Source organism: Labrus bergylta, chromosome 16 (genome assembly GCF_963930695.1).
Source record: "Labrus bergylta chromosome 16, fLabBer1.1, whole genome shotgun sequence".
NCBI classification, from domain to species: domain Eukaryota; kingdom Metazoa; phylum Chordata; class Actinopteri; order Labriformes; family Labridae; genus Labrus; species Labrus bergylta.
In genome coordinates this window covers 599,078-621,577 of record NC_089210.1, presented here as the reverse complement: position 1 = coordinate 621,577, position 22,500 = coordinate 599,078, and the positions used below count along the sequence as shown (strand labels likewise).

The following is a 22,500-nucleotide window of genomic DNA, read 5'->3' as shown; positions in this document are numbered from 1 at the left end:
GCTATGTTGAAGTGCTGGCTTCTCTGACAACAATGCAGCAGCCAGTATGTCCTCCTTCTAACTTTAGATTCTGCTCCTGAATGCTCTGGATTTGTTTGGACCAGAGAAGGTAGGCGCTTTTAAGACACACCCCCACACGGCCGTTTTGGACGCCCCTCGGTTTGTCAGATATGAGAGCAGTTATCAGGTCAACAGGTGTTGCAGCGATGGAAGCGGTCAAGAGAAGTGGTTCAGATAGAAGTGATTCAGATAGAAGTGATTCAGATAGAAGTGATTCAGATAGAAGTGGTTCAGATAGAAGTGGTTCAGATAGAAGTGATTGTACCCGACCTTGAATCTGGACTGCAGTACCCATTTTAAACAATAGGGGTCAGAGGTACGTATTGCTCCTTTAAAACTAAAACCAAAGTGCTACAGAAGGAAGAAAACATGATCATGATTATATAAAAAGCAAGAGCAAGCAGATAGTAAAAACACGAGTTTTGATCCGTCAGTTTAAAAGATCAAGTTTGCGTTATGTAGGGTTTAAAAGCAGAAACAGCTGGACCTCATCCGACACGTTACTGAAACAGGGCTGCTGTGAAATGAAGCGAATCACTCAAAAGGCAACGACAGGAAGGAAAGCTTCATGTGTGAGGTGTGAAAAATGACAACGAAAGAAGAAGGAGGCGTCCGTTAGAAAACTGACATTATGACCTGAAAGCAGCATGAAGACAAGAAGAGGAAAAACATGATCCATGTTCCTCGAGATGAGATGATCCCCCCCCCCCCCACATCAAGATTAAGCAACTTTATCCAGCATGCATTCCTCCTTCAGCTTATCTCTGTTTCACAAGAGTGTAAACTCCTCACTCTCACAGCTGACTTTCCTCTGCTCCATCATTTTGTACTGCTCCCTCTCCTTTAGCACTTTGATATCATTTCTCTGAGATGTTCCAAACCACAGCAATAAAAAATGACTAGAGCCCGACCGATTAATCAATCCGCCAATATTAACATGTGACTTTCAGTATCGGCTAATTTTATCTCAGATATGTGCCGATATGGTTTCTCTCATTAATGTCAGAGAGGCCATTTCTACATTTGATTGGATCTGAAGTTAACATTTTGGTATGAGGGGATTTCTGCCACACGGTGAAGGTCGGTGTGTAAGGGTTAAAATAACTGTGTTTGCAGTGTGTGTGCAAACAGGGAGCGCGAGTAACAGCTTGATGTAAGAACTCACACAAAGAGTTGAAGCTACCTGCTAATGACGCTTCCTGCCACTGTAAACAACACGGGGGAAACAGATGAAATGACACCACACCAGGAACCCAGATGAACTATTTTAGGCTCGTCACAGAAAGAGAAATGTAATGATACAAGGCTAAAGTTAGCCGAGTTTAATCAATCAATCTTTATTATAGAGCAAATGTTATCTCAAGACTCTTAACAGAAGAGCAGGTAAAATACCTTACTCATGTATGTTGATATATTTTACATTTTAAGGACATAAGATTAAAATAGTGGTTAATATATCGATTAATAAAACACAAAACACGAGAAGAAATAGAGTTGTCATGATCCTAGAATGTTTTACTTCAATACGTTAGCCTACTCATAATCAAAGGAGGATTAATCACTTTCTTATTAGAATAGAATAGAACAGAATAGAATAGAATAGAATAGAACAGGATAGAATAGAGTAGGATAGAATAGAATAGATAGAATAGAGTAGGATAGAGTAGAATAGATAGAATAGAATAGAATAGAACAGGATAGAGTAGAATAGAATAGAATAGATAAAATAGAACAGGATAGAGTAGGATAGAGTAGGATAGAGTAGAATAGAATAGATAGAATAGATAGAATAGAATAGAATAGAATAGAATAGAATAGAATAGAACAGGATATAGTAGAATAGAATAGAATAGAATAGAATAGAATAGAACAGGATAGAATAGAGTAGGATAGAGTAGAATAGATAGAATAGAGTAGGATAGAGTAGAATAGATAGAATAGAATAGAATAGAATAGAGTAGGATAGAGTAGAATAGAATAGAATAGAACAGGATAGAGTAGAATAGAATAGAATAGAATAGATAGAATAGAATAGAATAGAATAGAATAGAATAGAATAGAATAGAATAGATAGAATAGAGTAGGATAGAGTAGAATAGAATAGAACAGGATAGAGTAGAATAGAATAGAATAGAACAGGATAGAGTAGAATAGAATAGAATAGAATAGATAGAATAGAATAGAATAGATAGAATAGAGTAGGATAGAGTAGAATAGAATAGAATAGAACAGGATAGAGTAGAATAGAATAGAATAGAACAGGATAGAGTAGAATAGAATAGAATAGAATAGAATAGATAAAATAGAACAGGATAGAGTAGGATAGAGTAGGATAGAGTAGAATAGAATAGATAGAATAGAATAGAATAGAATAGAATAGAATAGAATAGAATAGAATAGAACAGGATATAGTAGAATAGAATAGAATAGAATAGAATAGAGTAGGATAGAATAGCATAGAATAGAATAGAATAGAATAGAATAGAATAGAATAGAATAGAAGAGGGTAGAGTAGGATAGAATAGAATAGATAGAATAGATAGAATAGATAGAATAGATAGAATAGATAGAATAGAACAGGATAGAATAGAATAGATGTTTATTGCCCCTGCACAGGTACAGCACAGGTACATTGGAATTGTGTGTTTCTCTCTGAGTCAGCTCCTACAAAAAAAGTTAAAATTATATATAAAATAGAAAAACATTATGAAGAAAAAAAGAGTAGAAAAGTACAAATAAATAAGTTGTAGTAACAGCTAAGTGATTTAAAATAAACTGTACAGAAGTTATACTCTGTATTAAAGCAAAGATATAATACAAACAAATAACAAAGGAGAACACTGAACAATGAAATGAAAATATAAATATGTTTTCTCTTCACATATTTTTCACATTATATAATTGCACTGTTTTTTGTTTTTAAGGTTAACCTGTTTTATTAAATATTTGTACTTTCTTAAAGCGTCTGTTCATTTTGATACTATCGATCCTCATCTGTGATTTATCGTTTTTAGTATCGTAATATCGAACATTTTGACATCTGTAAGGTGGAGAAACAGTTTTAAGCTAGCTGCGTGCGCACCCCGCGAATCAGACGTTAACGACCGTTAAAATCTCGCGAGAGTTTTGAAATAGAGATTTAAAAGAAGAAAAACTGAATAAATTGATCACTTTTCAATACAAAATAAATATGTAATTTTTTTTAAGATACAAAGATGCAACTTACCGTCATGATAACAGGATCCAGGGAGGTTTAAAAAATAAAAAAAGACAAAAGAAAAGTACCGTTACCTCCTTAAATAAAAATCCTTTTTACTGTCAGTTTGACGACTTAACGAAGAAGAGGAAGAAGAAGAAGAAGAAGAAGAAGAAGAAGAAGAAGAGGAGTCTCTCCGGGGAAAACTTTGCTTTCTGTGAACAGAGATAAAGCCCCGCCATTCATCCCCATGTTAACCAAGCGAAGCGTCAACGTCCATGACAGAAACGAGTTTATCCCGTCGTGAGGGGCAAAGTGTGCAAACACGACCCAGAAGAAGACCGAAAGTTGACGTTAAAAAGTGATCAATAGAAAAGTTTCTAACAAGTCGTGAGAGTCAGACTCTGCTCGCTGCTCTCTCTTCCACTTCCTGGGCGGATCCGCGAAGATCGTTTGAGGAAAACATGCTTACCACACCAAACCACACGATGCTGGCTCGAAAACACACCATCAGGGACTCCCAGTGGCTGAAGGGATTCAGTAAGGTGCCCAGCAACGTGTGAACTGGTATAGTTCCTTTAAATTGTGCTCTCAACAGGTTATTATTAACAGAAAACTCATTCAAATGCTCAATCGGAGGTCTCACTCCAACTCTTTCCTCGGGACCAAATCTCTCTAAAACATCTTTGGGGGATCTTTGATATGGAAAGTTTATTAATCCTCATCTCTCCAACACATACACGTTCCCTTTTTATTGCCTGGCTGGATGAAAATAATTTGAGCTACCTAACAATGTGCCCCCCCCACCCTCTCTAAAAACTTCTTTTGGTAGCTATTGGTTTCAGTTCAGGAATTTCAACACATGCCCCAGCAGACCACAATTGACAAAAGCTCAGTCAGTCTTATGAAATGCCTGCAGGGTGGAGGTGAAGTCTGCAGACACACAACAACCAGCCCTCAGAACAGAATCTAACAGAAGGTAGAGGTGGTGTACATATGTCAACAGATAAGGGCGCCAAGTGCATAAAAGCTTTATGATTATAGACAGGATCAGTGTGAACAGTGGACAAGCTGCCAGCCTGTCTGGTCAATATGTAACAGAGAGATAGCATATATTGAAATAGGCTCAACTCCAGCAATCTATTGAACCGTGGGTGCTGGAGGGCTTAAATATTTGTGATAACAGAAACATCTGCAGTTGCTTCACTCACACAGGAAGAGAGGTTGTTCTGCACAAACATGCATTTACATACATCAGGGTTTAACATATTTTTAGTGGACCAGCTGCACATACCTGCATTTGTTCTGATCTGTGATGATTACCTTTCCAAGGACTGCCCTCATCTGCTGTGGGACTGCCCGACCGCTGGAAACACAGAAAACGCTCACAGTGATCATCAAGGTCTGATTGAGCAAACACGGAAACTTCCAGAGTTTCACATCAAAAACCTGTCGTTGGTGTGGTTAACTATTAACATATTATGTAGGTAAAGACCACGGTGCATGAGCCACAATTCCAGATAAATGTCTAATATCGTACAGGACAAGTAGCTTAAAACAGAACACAGATCCCTGATTTATTCCAATAATTCGAAGTTCCCAGTCTTGACTTTTTACGGTTTAAAATCTAAATCTTTTCCAGTAAAGGTTTCTCTTAGGCCTGATTAATACTTAAGCATCAAATCAACCCCAAAGCTCTCAAAGAGCTTGAGTAGGTGTGAAGGAGATCTAGAGGGATGTTTTTCATAAAAATTTAAATATCTGCATAGAGGAGAAATATGATTAGGAGTGTCACATACTGTCACTGGCACTCAGGCCTCTGATTGTTGAATATTGACAGAATGATCGGCTCCAAGGATAGAGCAAACAGAGTGGAGATGGCGGGGGGGTCTGTAGCCAAACCTGGACTTAACCTCTAAGGTGGTGCCTGATAACTTGATATTTGAAAACTCTCTCTCGTCACCACTGGAACCTTCCCTTCCTAAAATGGTCACGTTTGGCCCCGGGAGATCTACATTGCTGCAGCCAAGATGTCAAACTTAAGGCTTCAGTAACAAACCAATGGGAGACATCGAGCCATGTCTGAGCTGTCACTCAGTTTATCTAAAGACAAATGGTTTGGACCAAAGAATAAAGAAGCTGTATGTATAGTCATGGACTATGCTGGGTCCTAGCACGGACCCATCATCGTTTAATAAAACTGACCTTGGCCCGAGCCTGCCTACCTGCAGTGAGGTGTAGGAGTGAGCTTGGGATAAATACCCACTGCCGCTATATTGGCAGTCTCTATCGGTGTCTCCTGTGTCGTCCCACTCTCTGGAGGGATGCTTGCTGAGCGAGTGGCTGGAATGACATCAACAGGTTACTTATGGGTGCGTCTTATTTGGAAGAAGGAATCATTTCATGCACAGAAATACTGACCTGGCTGGTTTGAAGAGTTCCTGCCTCCGGGGGGGCTGCGGGTTCTGAGTCCTACCCATGTGGCCTAGTCCTTCTCTCTGATGGATCATCTTGACCTTGGGCACGTCAGCGATCATGACGTACTCCTCCCTGGTCCTTCCTGTGGACCCCACTGACAGCTGGCCCGACTCGGAGGACTCCATGGAGCTCTGGGAGGAGGTGTACCTCTGCATTAGAATCTGAGGTGAAGGTGAAGGCGACGGGCTCCGTGCACGGTGGGAGGGCTTCTTGTTATCACGGGGCGGGCTCAGATCCTCCCGGCCGTGTCTGCTGATCTCCGATCGGATGCTTCCAGGCTTCCTGGGGGTTTCCAAAGTGATGGACACGGTTCTGTTTCCATTGGAGGTCTGTCTTAAAGGGGAGGCGGCTCGAGACAAAGACGAGCTGCGGTGGGAACGTGGCAATTTCTGCAGAGACGATGGAGAGTGACTGGTCTCTGGTGTTGAGTCTCGGTAAGTGAAGTGGTGATTTCTCTGATAGGAATGGCTGGGATCTCCATTGGTGGCATGTCTGAGGATTGAGTAGCCTGGTGGGTCAACGGGTCCTTCTCTGGTTGGAGGTGGGTTGCGACTGAACTGATGCTTGATGTTGAAGGAGCTGCCTGCTTCTGTTTTCTGCAGCGGCCGTCGGTTCAGATCATCGTAGCTTCTCCTCAACGTTAAAGAGTTCTGGAGTCCTCTAGCCGAACTGTTTGTTTCAGAGTGTCGCAGCAGAGAGCGAGAAGGAGCTTCACAGCTTCTCCTCAATGGGGAGGCGTTGCATCTTTCATGAACAGCGGCGTGCAACGATCCACTGGAGTCTTTGTTCCTAAGCTGGTACGGAGTCGGGGTTTCATAGTCCCTCCTTCCCAGAGAAGAACCACGGCTGTCACGACCTCGACTACCAATGACGGGGCTCGATTCAGTCTTACGCAGCACAGATGGACTTCTGTCGTAACCTTGCCTGGGCGGAGACACGTTTGGGCTTTCATGTTCTTCTTCCTGGTCGTTTATTTCGCTCCTCGCCGTGAGGTTACGCAGCAGCGCCTGACTCTCAAAGTCGTAGCCTTCTCTGACCGGGGAGCCGCAGCGTCCAGGGTGACCACGTCTGCTCAGAGAGAAAGTTGATTCAGATTTACGAAGGGGGGGTTGGCTGTAAGAGCTAGGATTCCTCCTCGGTGGACTCTCACGGGGACTTGTAGAAGTTCTCCTCGACGGAGGTGAAGTACGACTGTCTCGTCCTCGTGCATCAGTCGTGGGGATTTCCTGTCTGCGGAGAGACATTTGGCTTGAAGGGTTGAAGTCCCTTCTTGTAGGAGAAGAACTTCTGCTGTCACAACCTCGACCTCTCACTTCTGTTTTCCTCAAGGCGCTCCTGAAATCAGAAATGGTGTTGGTCTGGTTTTTGAATGAACTTGTAAATGATTTAAAGTTTCTTGGCAGCGTTCCCGACTCAACGCGTCGTCCATGTGCGCCCTGTGAGGAGCTTCTGGAACTGGGCTCCGCCCCTCGAGGCCGCCCTCCACCATCAAAGTTTCGACTGCTGAGCGAGGCGGTGGACTCGATGCGTCTGAATGTGGAGTTTCCTCTGGCTGGAGAAGGAGAGCGAGATTGCAGAGCGGAGCCGTGCCTTGAGGAATCAAAACGTCCCGACTGCTGACGGGGAGAGGAAGAAGAAGAAGAAGGGTTTCCCCGAGCGTATGAGCTGCTGACACTTTTACGACCAGGAGAAGCCAACGACTCAGCGATCTTAAAAGGAGTAGGACTTGGGGAACGGGGGCCGACTTGTGCTTCAACCTCGACCGCTATTTCATAAGGGTCAGGAGGCGGGATCTCCACCGGCAGGTTATCGTTCAGATAGTCCGTTATCTGCCTTTCAGAGGCGACGCCCAGGTTAGGGTTCCTGAAGGGGACGGCGTCTTTGGGCTCTACACTTCTGCTGCTGAAGATGGGACGTCCTCTCTCAAAATGGCGGAAAGGAGGAGGCGAGTTGTTATCTCTCAGTAGATGAGAACCTGATTCCCTCCCGAGGGAAAAGTACCCGCTCTCCCGTCTGTCTTCTTTTAACCCTGGAAGAGAAGAGAAGTGACAAAGTGAACCGAGCAGCTCCCGGAGGTTTCCTGACTCAAACGCAGATATATTGTATTTCTGATAATTGCTCTGGGACACCTCAGCTGGTGACATCCAACGGTATGGCCAAGAAAAGAAACACCTTTAGATGTAACTGGAGATCAGTTGGTCTAGTGCTGTAGGTCACATGTTTGCTGAAGTCGGAGATCAAGTTATGCTGTAACATTTAAAACTCCTCCAGTCGTTTCCTGTCCACCAACAAATAAAACAACTGACCGGTCCTGTGCTGTGTTTCCATGTACCTGGTTGTCTGGTGAAAGTGTCTCTGGTGGGAGCTTCCTCCATCCAGGCTCGATGTTTGGCCCGATGGGGCGGAGGGTCGAGCCGGGTCATTGAGAGTCTGGTTGGGCGGCGACGGATCGGCAGGTATTCGTCGTCTGCGCTGATGGAGCCGCTGAACTCCTGGTAGTGTCTCTGCTCTCGACAGCTGCACGCAGGAAGAGATGAGGGGAAGAATAAGGAGAGAGGAGGCGGAAACATGAGAGATGAAAACATGAAGGGAGGAGGGGGAGGAGTCAGCGACAGACGAAGGAAGAGTTCAAAATGATAGTGATAGGTACCAGTTTTTAGATATTGGTCTCAGTATCAGTACTGGTATCATATCAGGAAGTAAAACGTTGTTTTGACGGTTTATGTAAGCGTATGAGGAAACATGGTGATGAACAGAGCGAGTAAGCCTCAAAACAAACGACAACAGTTACTGTCTCTTTAAATAATGGTAACGCACCACTGTGCTGTGGTGAGAGTAAAGCTGACTTTAACCCTGAAGTGAACGAGTCGTCCCTCTGTTGATCCTAAACGTGTCACCCTGCAGCAGGCCTACCTGTCGGTGCTGTCGTCGTCGTCGTCCCCGTCACAGATGTAAAGCTCGCAGTCTGGACTCAGGATGCACAGAGAGCTCTCCTCACAAGGCACACGGCCTCCAGTGACATCACAGTAGCTGCTCACCACAGACAGAGCGTCAGAATCCTCCTGATAGGGTGACAAGGTGAGACACGGGGGCCAATCACAACGTCTCCAACTCCCTCCAAGTCAGAGAGGACAACAGCATGTCCACTCAGCTCGTTCCACAATATGATGTCAAAATCACAAAGATGTTTTTTTTTGTTTTAGCCCAGCTGAGAGAAGGAAGACGATGACTTAAAGAGCACATCATGTCCACCTGCTGCCCGTGTCTCTGTCCTCCCCTGACACACACAGAGCAGCACCTCTGTAACTCGACCTGACTCGTGGCTTTTCTTCATTAATCTTTCATCTCTTTCTTTCTTGCCATAAACTCTTCTCTTGAAATAGATTGTCCCTAAAAAAAAAGAAGTTTAAACTTTCTGCAAACGTCAGAAATGTGACCGGATCCCTTCAACCTCCAGGAAACTTTGAGTTTTTGGATTTGCAAAGAAACTGAACACAATGAAACGTCCTGACATGAATGATGTGACGACTTATTAACTGGAGCTGTCACTGCTTTATTTTGCATGAGTAAATTCTCTTCTCTTTTTAGTGAGTCACACCTCCGTCTAATATTACGAGTGATTCCCAGGAGAGCAGAAAATGATCCAGCTTCATGAATTCATAATAAGAGCGGACGCTGACACCCTGCTGCTCTCTGCCTCACCGCCAGTCCTCTCTTTCTGATCTTTTCTTCACGCATCATGGACGGATGCACGACCTCCTGACCTGTGTTAGATGTTGACTGTGTTAAACTAGAATCAGCCTTTTAAATATTTCATTACCCGTCAGAGACTCAGGCTTTTGTATCAAGTGAGAAAAAGTATTTTTAGAATACTGATTTTAAAAGGTTTTGAGAGTTAAATCGAGAAACTTTGTGCATCTCTTTGAACTCTAAGTCAGTAAAATCAGAGTCAAGCACAACACTGGTACCTTCTTCAGCTTCTTCTGACTTTGTTTCTACCTTTAGCTTCTTGCTGGCGTCACCTGTGAGCTCTATGTGCTCACCTTCCTGCCTCTCTTTACGCTCATCTCTCAGCACACATTCTGCTCTGTTCTCCGCCCCTCCTCTCACCTTGCAGCTGGTGTCTCTTTCCTCCTCCGCCTGGGATGGGATGGGTGTTAACAGCACTCCTCTGCCTGACCCGATCCCATGTTCAGTCCCCGTCTTAGCCCCGGTCCCGGTCTCTGTCGTGGGTTTCTGCTGTGCTGCTGCTGCAGCCTCGGCGCTCTCCCCTGCGCCGGCGTGCAGGTGCCTCTGGCGCAGGCAGTCGTGGCAGCGGGAGGGGTCGAAGATGTTGGGTTGGAACTTGGGGCAGACGGGCTCATCGGCCGTGACGGGCATGGTGAGTCCGGCAGGATCATCTCATCCAGCAGAGGAACAACTGAAACGACAGCAGAGGTGCAGAGAGATGTTTTAAAACAAGAGCAGAGACGTGATGAGTAATATCTGTCAAACCTGCAGAACATTTTAACAACCAAAAAGAGTTTAAAAACATGATAACACCCCAGACTGTCACATGAAACCAACACCCTTTGTGATGCTGAGTGTGTCTGAGCACAGAGCAGCAGCTTCACACGCTGGAGGAGCTTTAATGTCATGCAGGATGTAAAGCTGTTGAAGCAGGCGATAACTAATTAAAGTCGAGGACGCTGAAACACAATCCAGAGAACTGTAACCACCTGCAGCCACCTGCACTGAAATAAAGTCATGCTTTAAGAGCAGCCGCCCCGAGGAGAGGAGTCAGTGTAGTGAGAGAGAAGGAAATATTCAGCGTGATAAGGATTACCTGAGGAGAGCGCTCCTGCTTTCAGCTCCTCTTTGGATTTCTCATCAGAAGTGTTGAGGAGCAGCTTCCCCTCAGACCCCCTTCACGCCTCCTCCCCACATACTCCCTGTCCTCCCGAGCTGCCAATCCTCAAATCAATCTGATTGGCTGATCTGACAAAGAGGGTGAAACTGAAGCATCCTGTCGGGCCGTCGTGGCTCTCAGTTACCACGAGGAGACCCCGGAGCCGGCATGGTGCTCCAGCTTCCTCCAGTGCTGCTGCTGCTGAGCGCTTGTATTAAATATCATGAGGCTTTAGAAAGAGAAATGAAACGCTCACGCTCGAGGCAGCTGGCACACGCTGGATCGAGTTAACGTAAATAAATAAACACAGGTTGAGGCCAGGGTTTAACATACATCAGAACCACTACAGCAGGCTACTGCTAGGGCCGACACAAGACCACAACTTCAAACTTCATTGGAAATCAGTGAATGCTGAAACATGTTTCGACAACATGGTGACAAACACAGAAGTCCTGAGCAGCCTGGAGTTTAGAACCAAACTCTGCAGAGTCCTGCACACAGGGAGAAGTCTGGATCTGTCCGGATGGAGTAATCATTTCATTGTTCTGCCATATTTCTCCTTCCTGCCTCTTCTCTTCAGCTGTGTTGTCGATCTGAACTCTGCAGAGGAAAAATCTACATAAAATGAAATATTTAAAGGTCACATATTTAAAATCCTCTTCTCCATGTTCCTCTAACATGTGTCTCTAGTCCGTCTACAAACCCCCCAATGATGAGAAAAGTCCATCCTCTCCGTCTTCTGCCTGCTCCACTTTTTAGAAAATGTGTGCTCAAACAGGCCGTTTGGAGATTTTCCCTTCATGACATCACAAAGGGCAGTAGCCCCTCCCCCAGGTGGGTGACACTCCCACAGCTAGGTGTTTGTTCTGCCCTCTGAGTCTGCCTTCTCACCGTAAACAATATGGCCGTTTTTCAAACCAACCCCTACACCCTCCCCCTCCGTGACGGAGTGCACTCCGTTAGAAGTCACTCTGTCAGCTGACTGAAGTCTCCTCCATCAAGCTGTAGGTAGAGATACAGCAGCAGGCTTTGGGACAAACTTCCCTCTCTCAGGTGGAAACAGGAACTGTGTGTTACCATGGTTACTCAGCGGCATCTTGCGGGAACGGCTTTTTAGATTCCATGCAAATGGAGCTCCTGAAGTCCCAGCAAGAACTGTTGGCAAATCCCCAGTCGCCGCTGCTTGGTCAGGCCTTGTCCTAGCTAATGCGTTCTGTAAAAATCTTTATGTAGCCTAGATTCTTCTTCTTCTTTAGTTATATTAGTGTAGACTTATAACAAAACTATTAGATTGAGCCTACATTGTTTATTGTAATTTATAATTTCAGTTAATTTATTGTAATCTTTAGATCAGGGTGTCCTAAATTAATGCAAAGACAAGGAGACTATCGTTGAACTTCAGAGCAGCACAAAGTCTATTTTTTATTGTTGAATTGAGACAAAACATCAAAAGTAGAAAAATAAGAAATAAATACGAACAGCAACATGATTTAATGTTCTTTTGTTTTTGTGACAGTCCCTGTAAATATAAAACACTTTACAATAAATAAACATAAATTTGATCCTCAGAACACATTTGAAGTTGTTAACGTCTGTATGATGATATTAAATGTCTATCTTAGTTGGAGCAGTGTTTGAACTCACAGGTTGCTGTCTCCATGACGACCGGACACAAGAGGTGTTGCACGTGATCCGAAAGTCATCATCGGTGCAGACTCGCTGGTGGAGGGTTTTATAACCCACTACCACTCCCCACTAGTTGGTTTGGGACGGACTTAAGGGAGAGGGTGTAGTGGGTAGGGAGAGGGTGTAGTGGGTAGTGAGAGGGTGTAGTGGGTAGTGGGTAGTGAGAGGGTGTAGTGGGTAGTGGGTAGTGGGTAGGGAGAGGGTGTAGTGGGTAGTGAGTAGGGAGAGGGTGTAGTGGGTAGGGAGAGGGTGTAGTGGGTAGTGAGTAGGGAGAGGGTGTAGTGGGTAGGGAGAGGGTGTAGTGGGTAGGGAGAGGGTGTAGTGGGTAGTGGGTAGTGGGTAGGGAGAGGGTGTAGTGGGTAGTGAGAGGGTGTAGTGGGTAGGGAGAGGGTGTAGTGGGTAGTGGGTAGGGAGAGGGTGTAGTGGGTAGGGAGAGGGTGTAGTGGGTAGGGAGAGGGTGTAGTGGGTAGTGGGTAGTGGGTAGGGAGAGGGTGTAGTGGGTAGTGAGAGGGTGTAGTGGGTAGTGGGTAGGGAGAGGGTGTAGTGGGTAGTGGGTAGGGAGAGGGTGTAGTGGGTAGTGAGAGGGTGTAGTGGGTAGTGAGAGGGTGTAGTGGGTAGTGGGTAGTGGGTAGGGAGAGGGTGTAGTGGGTAGTGAGAGGGTGTAGTGGGTAGTGGGTAGGGAGAGGGTGTAGTGGGTAGTGAGTAGGGAGAGGGTGTAGTGGGTAGTGGGTAGTGGGTAGGGAGAGGGTGTAGTGGGTAGGGAGAGGGTGTAGTGGGTAGTGGGTAGGGAGAGGGTGTAGTGGGTAGGGAGAGGGTGTAGTGGGTAGGGAGAGGGTGTAGTGGGTAGTGGGTAGTGGGTAGGGAGAGGGTGTAGTGGGTAGTGAGAGGGTGTAGTGGGTAGTGGGTAGGGAGAGGGTGTAGTGGGTAGTGGGTAGGGAGAGGGTGTAGTGGGTAGTGAGAGGGTGTAGTGGGTAGTGAGAGGGTGTAGTGGGTAGTGGGTAGTGGGTAGGGAGAGGGTGTAGTGGGTAGTGAGAGGGTGTAGTGGGTAGGGAGAGGGTGTAGTGGGTAGTGAGTAGGGAGAGGGTGTAGTGGGTAGTGGGTAGTGAGAGGGTGTAGTGGGTAGTGGGTAGTGGGTAGTGGGTAGGGAGAGGGGGTAGTGGGTAGTGAGAGGGTGTAGTGGGTAGGGAGAGGGTGTAGTGGGTAGGGAGAGGGTGTAGTGGGTAGTGAGAGGGTGTAGTGGGTAGTGGGTAGTGGGTAGGGAGAGGGTGTAGTGGGTAGTGAGTAGGGAGAGGGTGTAGTGGGTAGTGGGTAGTGAGAGGGTGTAGTGGGTAGTGGGTAGTGGGTAGGGAGAGGGTGTAGTGGGTAGTGGGTAGTGAGAGGGTGTAGTGGGTAGGGAGAGGGTGTAGTGGGTAGTGGGTAGTGGGTAGGGAGAGGGTGTAGTGGGTAGTGGGTAGGGAGAGGGTGTAGTGGGTAGAGGGTGTAGTGGGTAGGGAGAGGGTGTAGTGGGTAGAGGGTGTAGTGGGTAGTGGGTAGTGAGAGGGTGTAGTGGGTAGTGGGTAGGGAGAGGGTGTAGTGGGTAGAGGGTGTAGTGGGTAGTGGGTAGGGAGAGGGAGTAGTGGGTAGGGAGAGGGAGTAGTGGGTAGGGAGAGGGAGTAGTGGGTAGGGAGAGGGTGTAGTGGGTAGGGAGAGGGTGTAGTGGGTAGAGGGTGTAGTGGGTAGTGGGTAGGGAGAGGGGGTAGTGGGTAGGGAGAGGGGGTAGTGGGTAGGGAGAGGGGGTAGTGGGTAGGGAGAGGGTGTAGTGGGTAGTGGGTAGGGAGAGGGTGTAGTGGGTAGGGAGAGGGTGTAGTGGGTAGGGAGAGGGAGTAGTGGGTAGGGAGAGGGTGTAGTGGGTAGTGGGTAGGGAGAGGGTGTAGTGGGTAGTGGGTAGGGAGAGGGTGTAGTGGGTAGGGAGAGGGAGTAGTGGGTAGGGAGAGGGTGTAGTGGGTAGTGGGTAGGGAGAGGGTGTAGTGGGTAGGGAGAGGGGGTAGTGGGTAGGGAGAGGGTGTAGTGGGTAGGGAGAGGGGGTAGTGGGTAGGGAGAGGGTGTAGTGGGTAGTGGGTAGGGAGAGGGTGTAGTGGGTAGGGAGAGGGGGTAGTGGGTAGGGAGAGGGTGTAGTGGGTAGGGAGAGGGTGTAGTGGGTAGGGAGAGGGTGTAGTGGGTAGTGGGTAGGGAGAGGGTGTAGTGGGTAGTGGGTAGTGAGAGGGTGTAGTGGGTAGGGAGAGGGGGTAGTGGGTAGTGAGAGGGTGTAGTGGGTAGTGAGAGGGTGTAGTGGGTAGGGAGAGGGTGTAGTGGGTAGTGAGAGGGTGTAGTGGGTAGGGAGAGGGTGTAGTGGGTAGGGAGAGGGGGTAGTGGGTAGGGAGAGGGTGTAGTGGGTAGGGAGAGGGGGTAGTGGGTAGTGAGAGGGTGTAGTGGGTAGGGAGAGGGTGTAGTGGGTAGGGAGAGGGGGTAGTGGGTAGGGAGAGGGTGTAGTGGGTAGGGAGAGGGGGTAGTGGGTAGGAGAGGGTGTAGTGGGTAGGAGAGGGGGTAGTGGGTAGGGAGAGGGTTGTAGTGGGTAGGGAGAGGGGGTAGTGGGTAGGGAGAGGGTGTAGTGGGTAGTGGGTAGGGAGAGGGTGTAGTGGGTAGGGAGAGGGTGTAGTGGGTAGTGGGTAGTGGGTAGGGAGAGGGTGTAGTGGGTAGGGAGAGGGTGTAGTGGGTAGTGGGTAGGGAGAGGGTGTAGTGGGTAGGGAGAGGGTGTAGTGGGTAGGGAGAGGGGGGTAGTGGGTAGTGGGTAGGGAGAGGGTGTAGTGGGTAGGGAGAGAGTGTAGTGGGTAGGGAGAGGGGGTAGTGGGTAGTGGGTAGGGAGAGGGGGTAGTGGGTAGGGAGAGGGTGTAGTGGAGAGGGTGTAGTGGGTAGGGAGAGGGTGTAGTGGGTAGGGAGAGGGTGTAGTGGGTAGGGAGAGGGTGTAATGACTGGGTTGAAAAAGACCCAATGACATGGAGCGAGAAAGATCGAATACACCCAAGCGCCTCCCAAAGAGGGGGCGTGGTCAGACACAGCTCATTTACATATTTAAAGGTACAGACACAGAAACAGCCTGTTCTGAGCAGGGCTGAAATAGAGGGGTTTATAGACATGATCAAATACAGGATCAGAGTGGATTTAGAACAAGAAACTTCACACACATGTTTTGAGGAGCTCTGAGACTTATTTAACCTGAAGAAGAGGAGGAGGATATGTGACCTTTGAGTATACACATATGGGAGGGGGGGGCAGTAGGTGTTGTTAGATTTAACAGATGTTTCATGTCATGTGTGTCTCTTCTAAGCTTCTACTGGATTTCTCATTTCTAGTTACAAACTCCTGCACACTGAAGAAATTGCACAAAAAACATTGTCATTATTTTTGTTCGGATATGGGTCAAATGTTTTGGTGACATTTAGTGCTTTCACTCCTGATAAAGAAATCGATACTTTTGATCATTAAAATGATTTGTGGTATCCTGAGTGTCAGTAAACCGGGTTAACCTTAATGACTGGTCGTCCTTTAGTTCACACTCACAGGTAACTCTGAGGAAACACAGCTCAGGGTGGACTTCCTCATGTTCTGTAGAGGATGTTGACGGCAGCAGCGGGTTTCCTATCAAACAATAGCAATAAAAGAATCCACATTGACGGTTTGAGAGACGAGTCTGCTTATTGGTGAGATTTGTCTTTTATTTTATTTAGAAAATCTTGTGAATACAGCAAAGTTTGTGTTTGTTAAAGATAATAAAAACAGCTCAGACAAATGTTTCAGCACGAGTTGGATTTTATAACACGGGTTAACAGAGACACATCAGCTGACGCTCGTTTTTAAAAACAGCTGAAACACAGGAACAGAAGTCCTCCAGAGTCCAGAGAAGTTCAGTCTCTCTCTCTCTCTCTCTCTCTCTCTCTCTCTCGCTCAGTCCTGATGGTGCACACGTTTCCCAGAGTTCCTGCGTCTCTGCGACTTGCTGGTCTTCCTGAATCTGTGTTTTCCCTCCGCGCCGACTGATCTCTTGTCTGTCTGCCGGCCTCGTCCTCCTCCACCTTCCTGCTTCCCTTTCCTCTTCCTCTTGCTGGTGAAGGTGCTGAGCTGAGCCGTCAGGGAGCGGATCCTGGGGGGGGGAGGAAAACAGCTGGAGCGTGAGAGGCTGGAGGACAAAGTTTAAAGAACCAGATCTATTTTAACAGCGCTGTGTTACCCGTTTGTTACCACGGCAACAACAGTAGAAAACTAAAGCTGGAGACGTTATTGCTGTTAAAGCAACGCTGATGCAAAAATTGCAGAATGCACATTGACCTGTAGGGGCAGGGGGCGGAGTCAACACAGCAGCAGGAGATCCTCAGGACACGCTGCTGCTGCTGTTTGAAACTCACCTGGTGCACAAACAGTCGACACGTCTTTACAAACTGAAGTTCTCTCCCTGACATCCCGATAGGTCTGTAAACGAGAGCTCAGGAAAGTGACACATCGTTTCCTGTGATCTGATCTTCCTTCCTATTGGATGCGCTGAGGTGACATCACGGAGTCTAACACATAGACAATGAACGGGCGGGACAGCTGCACGCAGCGCCCGCCACGTTCTTTCTTTGTTTTTATTACAGAATAACAAGAAGTTGTCAGAGCAGAGACCAAAGAGACTCTCACCTGAAGCTTTTCTGTCTTCTGAATGCAGAAAGTAGAAAACTCATCACTGTGACCTGTACACTGACTCAGATCGGACATCTTTGAAGGTGAACAGGTATATCCACTGAAGCTTATTTAGAAAGCTCTGCTACACCTTGTGTTCCTGTGATGTCTTTAAACTGTCTGTGCCTCGTGTCCGCACGGAGCTCGGGGAAAGAGCGTTTCGTTTTGCTGCTCCCTCCTCAGGGAACTTTCTCCAAAATGACTTGAAAATGGCGGATCTCATTTCGCTTGAAGCCTTTGGCTCGATCTTAAAAGATAAAATGTGTTTCTGTAATCTGTGATCAAGATTCTGCACTTTATCTGTAAATCATTTTGCACTTTGTAAATCGTTGTTCTCCCGTCAGTTTGTAAACTGTCTCTTCATCATGTCGTGTTTTTAAGACTGCTGCCCTCTCGGTCAGCTCACCAAGAGATCCTGACCTCAGTGGGTTCTTTATCTAGTTAAATAACAGACGTTCATGTTTCAGATCTTACTTCTTGTTCATGATTGGATTCCCGGCTTTTCTCGGCATTGCCGTTGTTTCCTCCTGCTCTTCCTTCCCCTCCTCCTCCTCGCTCACAGCGGGAACCTTCAAATCAAAGATCCAAACCGTTAAAAAGAGTCAAAGTGGACTCATCGAGATGAAGGTTTTAACGTCTTACAGGATCTGCTGCGGGTCCGAGCAGGTGAGCCCCCGTGAGGTCCAGGTCACTGATGGTCGTCACGGTGACGGTGTGGTTGGGATGGTCGTACTGCACAGACTCTGTGGTGTTGGTTATTCTGTCCTCCAGGTCGTCTTCAGCGTCCTCTGAGGTGAACACAAACACATCGTTAGAGATATTTAAATCTAAAGTTTAAAAAGTGTTTTTCTGACTCACCGAGAGCGTCCGTCCTCTCCTTCAACATCTTGATGTATTCTTTATGTCTCTGAAGCAGAAATCACATTTTAACATCAACAGGTGGATTTATTTAATGTTTAAAACACAGTTTCTCTCTTTCTGTGTTTTTAAAACTCTTTTCTTACTTCTTCTCGGACTCTGATCTGCTCCTCTTTGATCTTCTTGCGGATTTCGTTCACTGCAGCTTTCCTCCTCTCCACCTTCCGTTTGTGGAAACCAGTTAAATATTCTCTGAGAGAAGAAGACAAGAAGAAGAGGAGAAGGAGAGGAGGAGAAGAAGAAGAGAAGAAGAGGAGAAGAAGAGGAGGAGAAGAGGAGGAGGAGAAGAAGAGGAGAAGAGGAGGAGGAGAAGAGGAGGAGAAGAGGAGAAGAAGAGGAGGAGGAGGAGAAGAGAAGAAGAAGAAGAGGAGAAGAAGAGGAGAAGAAGAGGAGGAGAAGAAGAGGAGGAGAGGAGGAGAAGAAGAGAAGAAGAGGAGAAGAAGAGGAGGAGAAGAGGAGGAGGAGAAGAAGATGAGAAGAAGAGAAGAGGAGGAGAAGAAGAGATTAATCAGGTGATGTGTGAAACCGACGATAGACGGAAATATCAGAGTCATAAAACATTTAATAAACTCAAACAAACATTTCACTGTTATATTATAATATATTATATTATAATATATTATATTAAATTATATTATATTAAATTATATTATATTATATTATATTATATTATATTATATTATATTAAATTATATTATATTAAATTATATTAAATTATATTATATGATAATATAATATAATAGGTTATAATATATTATATTATTATAATATAATTTAATATATTATATTATATTATAATATAATATATATTATAATAATAATATAATATAATATAAATAAATATATAATATAATATATATTATAATAATAATATATTATAATAATAATATAATATAATATATATAAATATATAATATAATATATTATAATATAATATATATAAATATATAATATAATATATATTATAATAATAATATATTATAATATAATATAATATATATAAATATATAATATAATATATTATAATAATAATATAATATAATCAAGTTAAAATACTTTGTAGAAAATAACCTGATGATGGGTCAGTAACGGCTAAAGCTAATAAATGAGCTAACGTCTGAAAAACGTGATAAAATAACTGTTTCCGGTGGATAAACTTACTGTCTGTCGTTGTCATCAAATGTCACGATGCACTTATTCTCTCGTTTCTTCGATCCGGGTTTAAATTTTCCCTTTTTGGGCCCATTGTTGTGTTTTTTAAAGTTTTTCATCTTTCACACGTGAGTAAAAACCTTAGGTATAAACAAATCTACTTCCGGCTAGCTCCGTCGAACTCTTAAGACCGACTGGAAACACGGTGCGGAAACTAAAGGTTCCGCTCATATCGTAAAATAAAATATAGAAATAAAAAATGTACAACAATTTATTTCAGACATCAGTTGAATCAGACTCTTCGAGGACGGAGTACGTACCAACATTTCAACAAAAGTAATACAGGAAAACAACGAAATTATAAATAAATGAAAGGAGCAATATGTAACTCTGACAACTTGTGTTCACCATGGGTACTGCAGCCCCCCCCCCCCCCCCCCCACACACACACACAGTAAAGTGCTAATTCTCTTATATAAACAGTCAGTATAGGGGTTGTGTGTTCATACATTCACATTTATGAACAGAGATGATCAGAATAATTTATTTAATAGAAGTTAAATGTTTTTATCTTTTGTTGTTCAGTATTTAATATCATTTCTGGAAAAGGGGGACAGAAAGAAGAATCTTTCATTTCAGTCAGTCAAACATTTCACAACTAAAGACTTTAGGGGGGGAGGGGGAGAGACCGCTCTCCAATGTTTTACATTTAAACTGCAGTATCCATTTTGAACACTAGGTGTCAGAGTTACATACTGCTCTTTATCTTTGTTTTTTAATTCCCATGAGGGGCTCACATAACAAACAGTTCAGCAGTTCGTTCACACACACAAACCTCCTGATAGGAGGAGGAGGAGGAGGAGGAGGAGGAGGAGGAGCGTCATGTGATCACTCAAACATCTGAATGTTTCTCTCTTCACTCTGAGCGTCATGTGATCACTCAAACATCTGAATGTTTCTCTCTTCACTCTGAGCGTCATGTGATCACTCAAACATCTGAATGTTTCTCTCTTCACTCTGAGTTTCTCCTCCAGCCTCCTCGTATTTATTCTGCAGAAAGTCAGAGTGAGCTGATGAGAGAACACAGCAGGATATAATCAGGAGAATTCACCTGGAGCCAGTGGGAGGGGCCAGTGGGAGGAGCCAGTGGGAGGGGGTGGTGACCTTTATTCCCTGTGATCGCTGCACGACCATAGACTGTCTGCATGCCACCTCTACCATCTCCGTGCTCTAATCAACCTGCTGCTGCATGTTTCCTGTTCTCCAGGATGTTCTTCTCCTCTCTTTACTTCACTTTGAGATTCATTGATACAAACACACATATTCTCATCATAGAGTCATATGGAGGACTCGCTATAATGAATTCATCTGACACTTGTGTTCTTTTTACGTCCGGAGACTCCGCCCCCCAGCCCTCCCCTGGCAGCCCTGCAGCGTTCTGCTTTAGACAAAGTGTCAAAGGAATCTTTAAAGCGGTTGTTTTAAGGGAACCCCGTAGCGTCCTGAGGGGAGGAGCTCAGGGCGGCCATGTTTGATTTGGGCCTCTGATTGAACATTATCATTTCTGCAGACGCCACACGGAGGCTCTCTGAGACTTCATAACAAAAATGGCGGTGGTGGCGTTCCTCCCTGAGATTGTTTGTAAACACGATGTGATTGAAATGAAAACCATCTTCTGTCATGTTTTGCTTTATTATAAAAACAAACATTAAAATGTACAAAGAAAGCAAACAAACAAACAAACAGTGTAACATCGTCCAGACGGCGGTGAGATCCTCATGACGACCTCCGTGTCTGCACGCCGTTTAAAAAAACAGAGAAATGACTGAAACATGGAGCCGGTCGTCACGTCTTCAGACATCCTTCAAGTCATCTCACCGTAAGCCCCGCCCCCACAGAAAGCATCTTTAGGAACATTACAGGACGTTACCGTTAAATAAGAAAAGCACAGAAAGAGGAGAGAAGGAGAGCGAGCGACCACGTGTCCCATCAGGAAATATACATCGTGTGTTCTGTGACCGTCGGCGAGCTGGAAGCGCCGCAGCTGTGATTTATGGGTAATAAAATCTGTTTATGTGTGTCGGGGTGTCACCTTAAAGTGGAGACGTCTGACCTAGACGGACAGGAAGCTGTGGAGCGTTCACTTCCTGTGTTCTGCGTCTCTGCTTATTTACAAACTATTTACAACGTAAGGTTCAGACACGTTTCAACATCCTGTTTGAAAACAAAGGAGGGGGGGGGTCATGGGGGGGGTCATGGAGGGGGTCATGGGGAGGGGTCATGGGGAGTCATGGGGAGGTCATGGGGAGGGGGTCATGGGGGGTCATGGGGAGGGGTCATGGGGGGTCATGGGAGGTCATGGGGGGTCATGGGGGGGGTCATTGGGGGTCATGGGGGGTCATTGGGAGGGGTCATGGGGGGTCATGGGGGGTCATTGGGAGGGGTCATGGGGAGGGGGTCATGGGGGGGTCATGGGGCGGTCATTGGGGGTCATGGGGAGGGGTCATGGGGAGGGGTCATGGGGAGGGGTCATGGGGGGTCATGGGGGGTCATGGGGAGTCATGGGGGGTCATTGGGAGGGGTCATGGGGAGGTCATGGGGAGGGGGTCATGGGGAGGGGGTCATGGGGGGTCATGGGGAGGGGTCATGGGGAGGGGGTCATGGGGAGGGGGTCATGGGGGGTCATGGGGAGGGGTCATGGGGGGTCATGGGGAGGGGGTCATGGGGGGTCATGGGGAGGGGTCATGGGGAGGTCATGGGGAGGGGGTCATGGGGAGGTCATGGGGAGGGGGTCATGGGGAGGGGGTCATGGGGGGTCATGGGGAGGGGTCATGGGGGGTCATGGGGAGGGGGTCATGGGGAGGTCATGGGGAGGGGTCATGGGGAGGGGGTCATGGGGAGGTCATGGGGAGGGGTCGGGGGGGGGGGGTGAAGTATTCTCTGATTTCTCCCGCTGCACGCTCGTCTCGTGGTCGTGCAGACAATGAGGTAGATAAGAAGAGACGCTCCTCAGCACAGAAACTCAAATCTGAGCAGGCGGTCGACTCGTCTGATTTCTCGACTCTTCACCTGAGCCTCGCACGCCGCCGGGTCGGGACCAACGGCGCCACTCATGACAGAAAGAACCAACCACGAGGCCCGATGTTGATCAGCAGACGCAACGAGTAACGTCATCAGAATGTTCGACGCATTGGGGAGCCGATGGCCTAGCGGGCTCGATGTACGGAGGCTGTAGGTCGTGGGTTTGAATCCGACCTCTGCCCTTTGCCGCCCCCCCCTCATTAAAATAACTTTAAAACAGTTTCCAGACTTCGATGTGACTGTTTCTAAAACGATACAAATTTAAAATTTTCTGAACAATCAACTGAAGTGAAGCGAACAGAAACGCTCG

The 22,500-nt window shown here is 46.2% G+C and overlaps 2 protein-coding genes across 8 annotated transcripts in view; both read right to left on the bottom strand.

The window, feature by feature from the left end:
• The window catches only part of triobpb (TRIO and F-actin binding protein b), an 18,949-nt gene extending 10,940 nt beyond the window's left edge, over window positions 1-8,009 (bottom strand). For 2 of the 7 annotated variants that reach the window (XR_010668875.1, XM_065964697.1), the window contains exon 1: window positions 3,729-3,988. Coding sequence is in view for 5 of the 7 variants with exons in the window: in XM_065964697.1 (XP_065820769.1) it covers window positions 3,729-3,767 (39 nt within the window). In the remaining 2 variants the exon portion in view is untranslated. Of the gene's footprint in view, window positions 1-3,286; window positions 3,709-3,728; window positions 3,989-4,550; window positions 4,623-5,481 lie in introns of those variants that run through there. The other 5 variants (XM_065964700.1, XR_010668874.1, XM_065964696.1 and 2 more) reach the window with 5 other exon arrangements.
• An 8,009-nt stretch (window positions 8,010-16,018) lies between these two features.
• nol12 (nucleolar protein 12) lies at window positions 16,019-19,304 on the bottom strand. The gene is made up of 6 exons (XM_065965070.1): window positions 19,119-19,304; window positions 18,044-18,149; window positions 17,898-17,946; window positions 17,682-17,827; window positions 17,514-17,608; window positions 16,019-16,464 (listed from the first exon to the last, which is right to left on the bottom strand). Exons 1-6 carry the CDS (start codon window positions 19,226-19,228, stop codon window positions 16,269-16,271), a joined length of 702 nt encoding a protein of 233 aa, XP_065821142.1. The 5' UTR covers window positions 19,229-19,304; the 3' UTR covers window positions 16,019-16,268.
• Window positions 19,305-22,500: the final 3,196 nt, after the last annotated feature.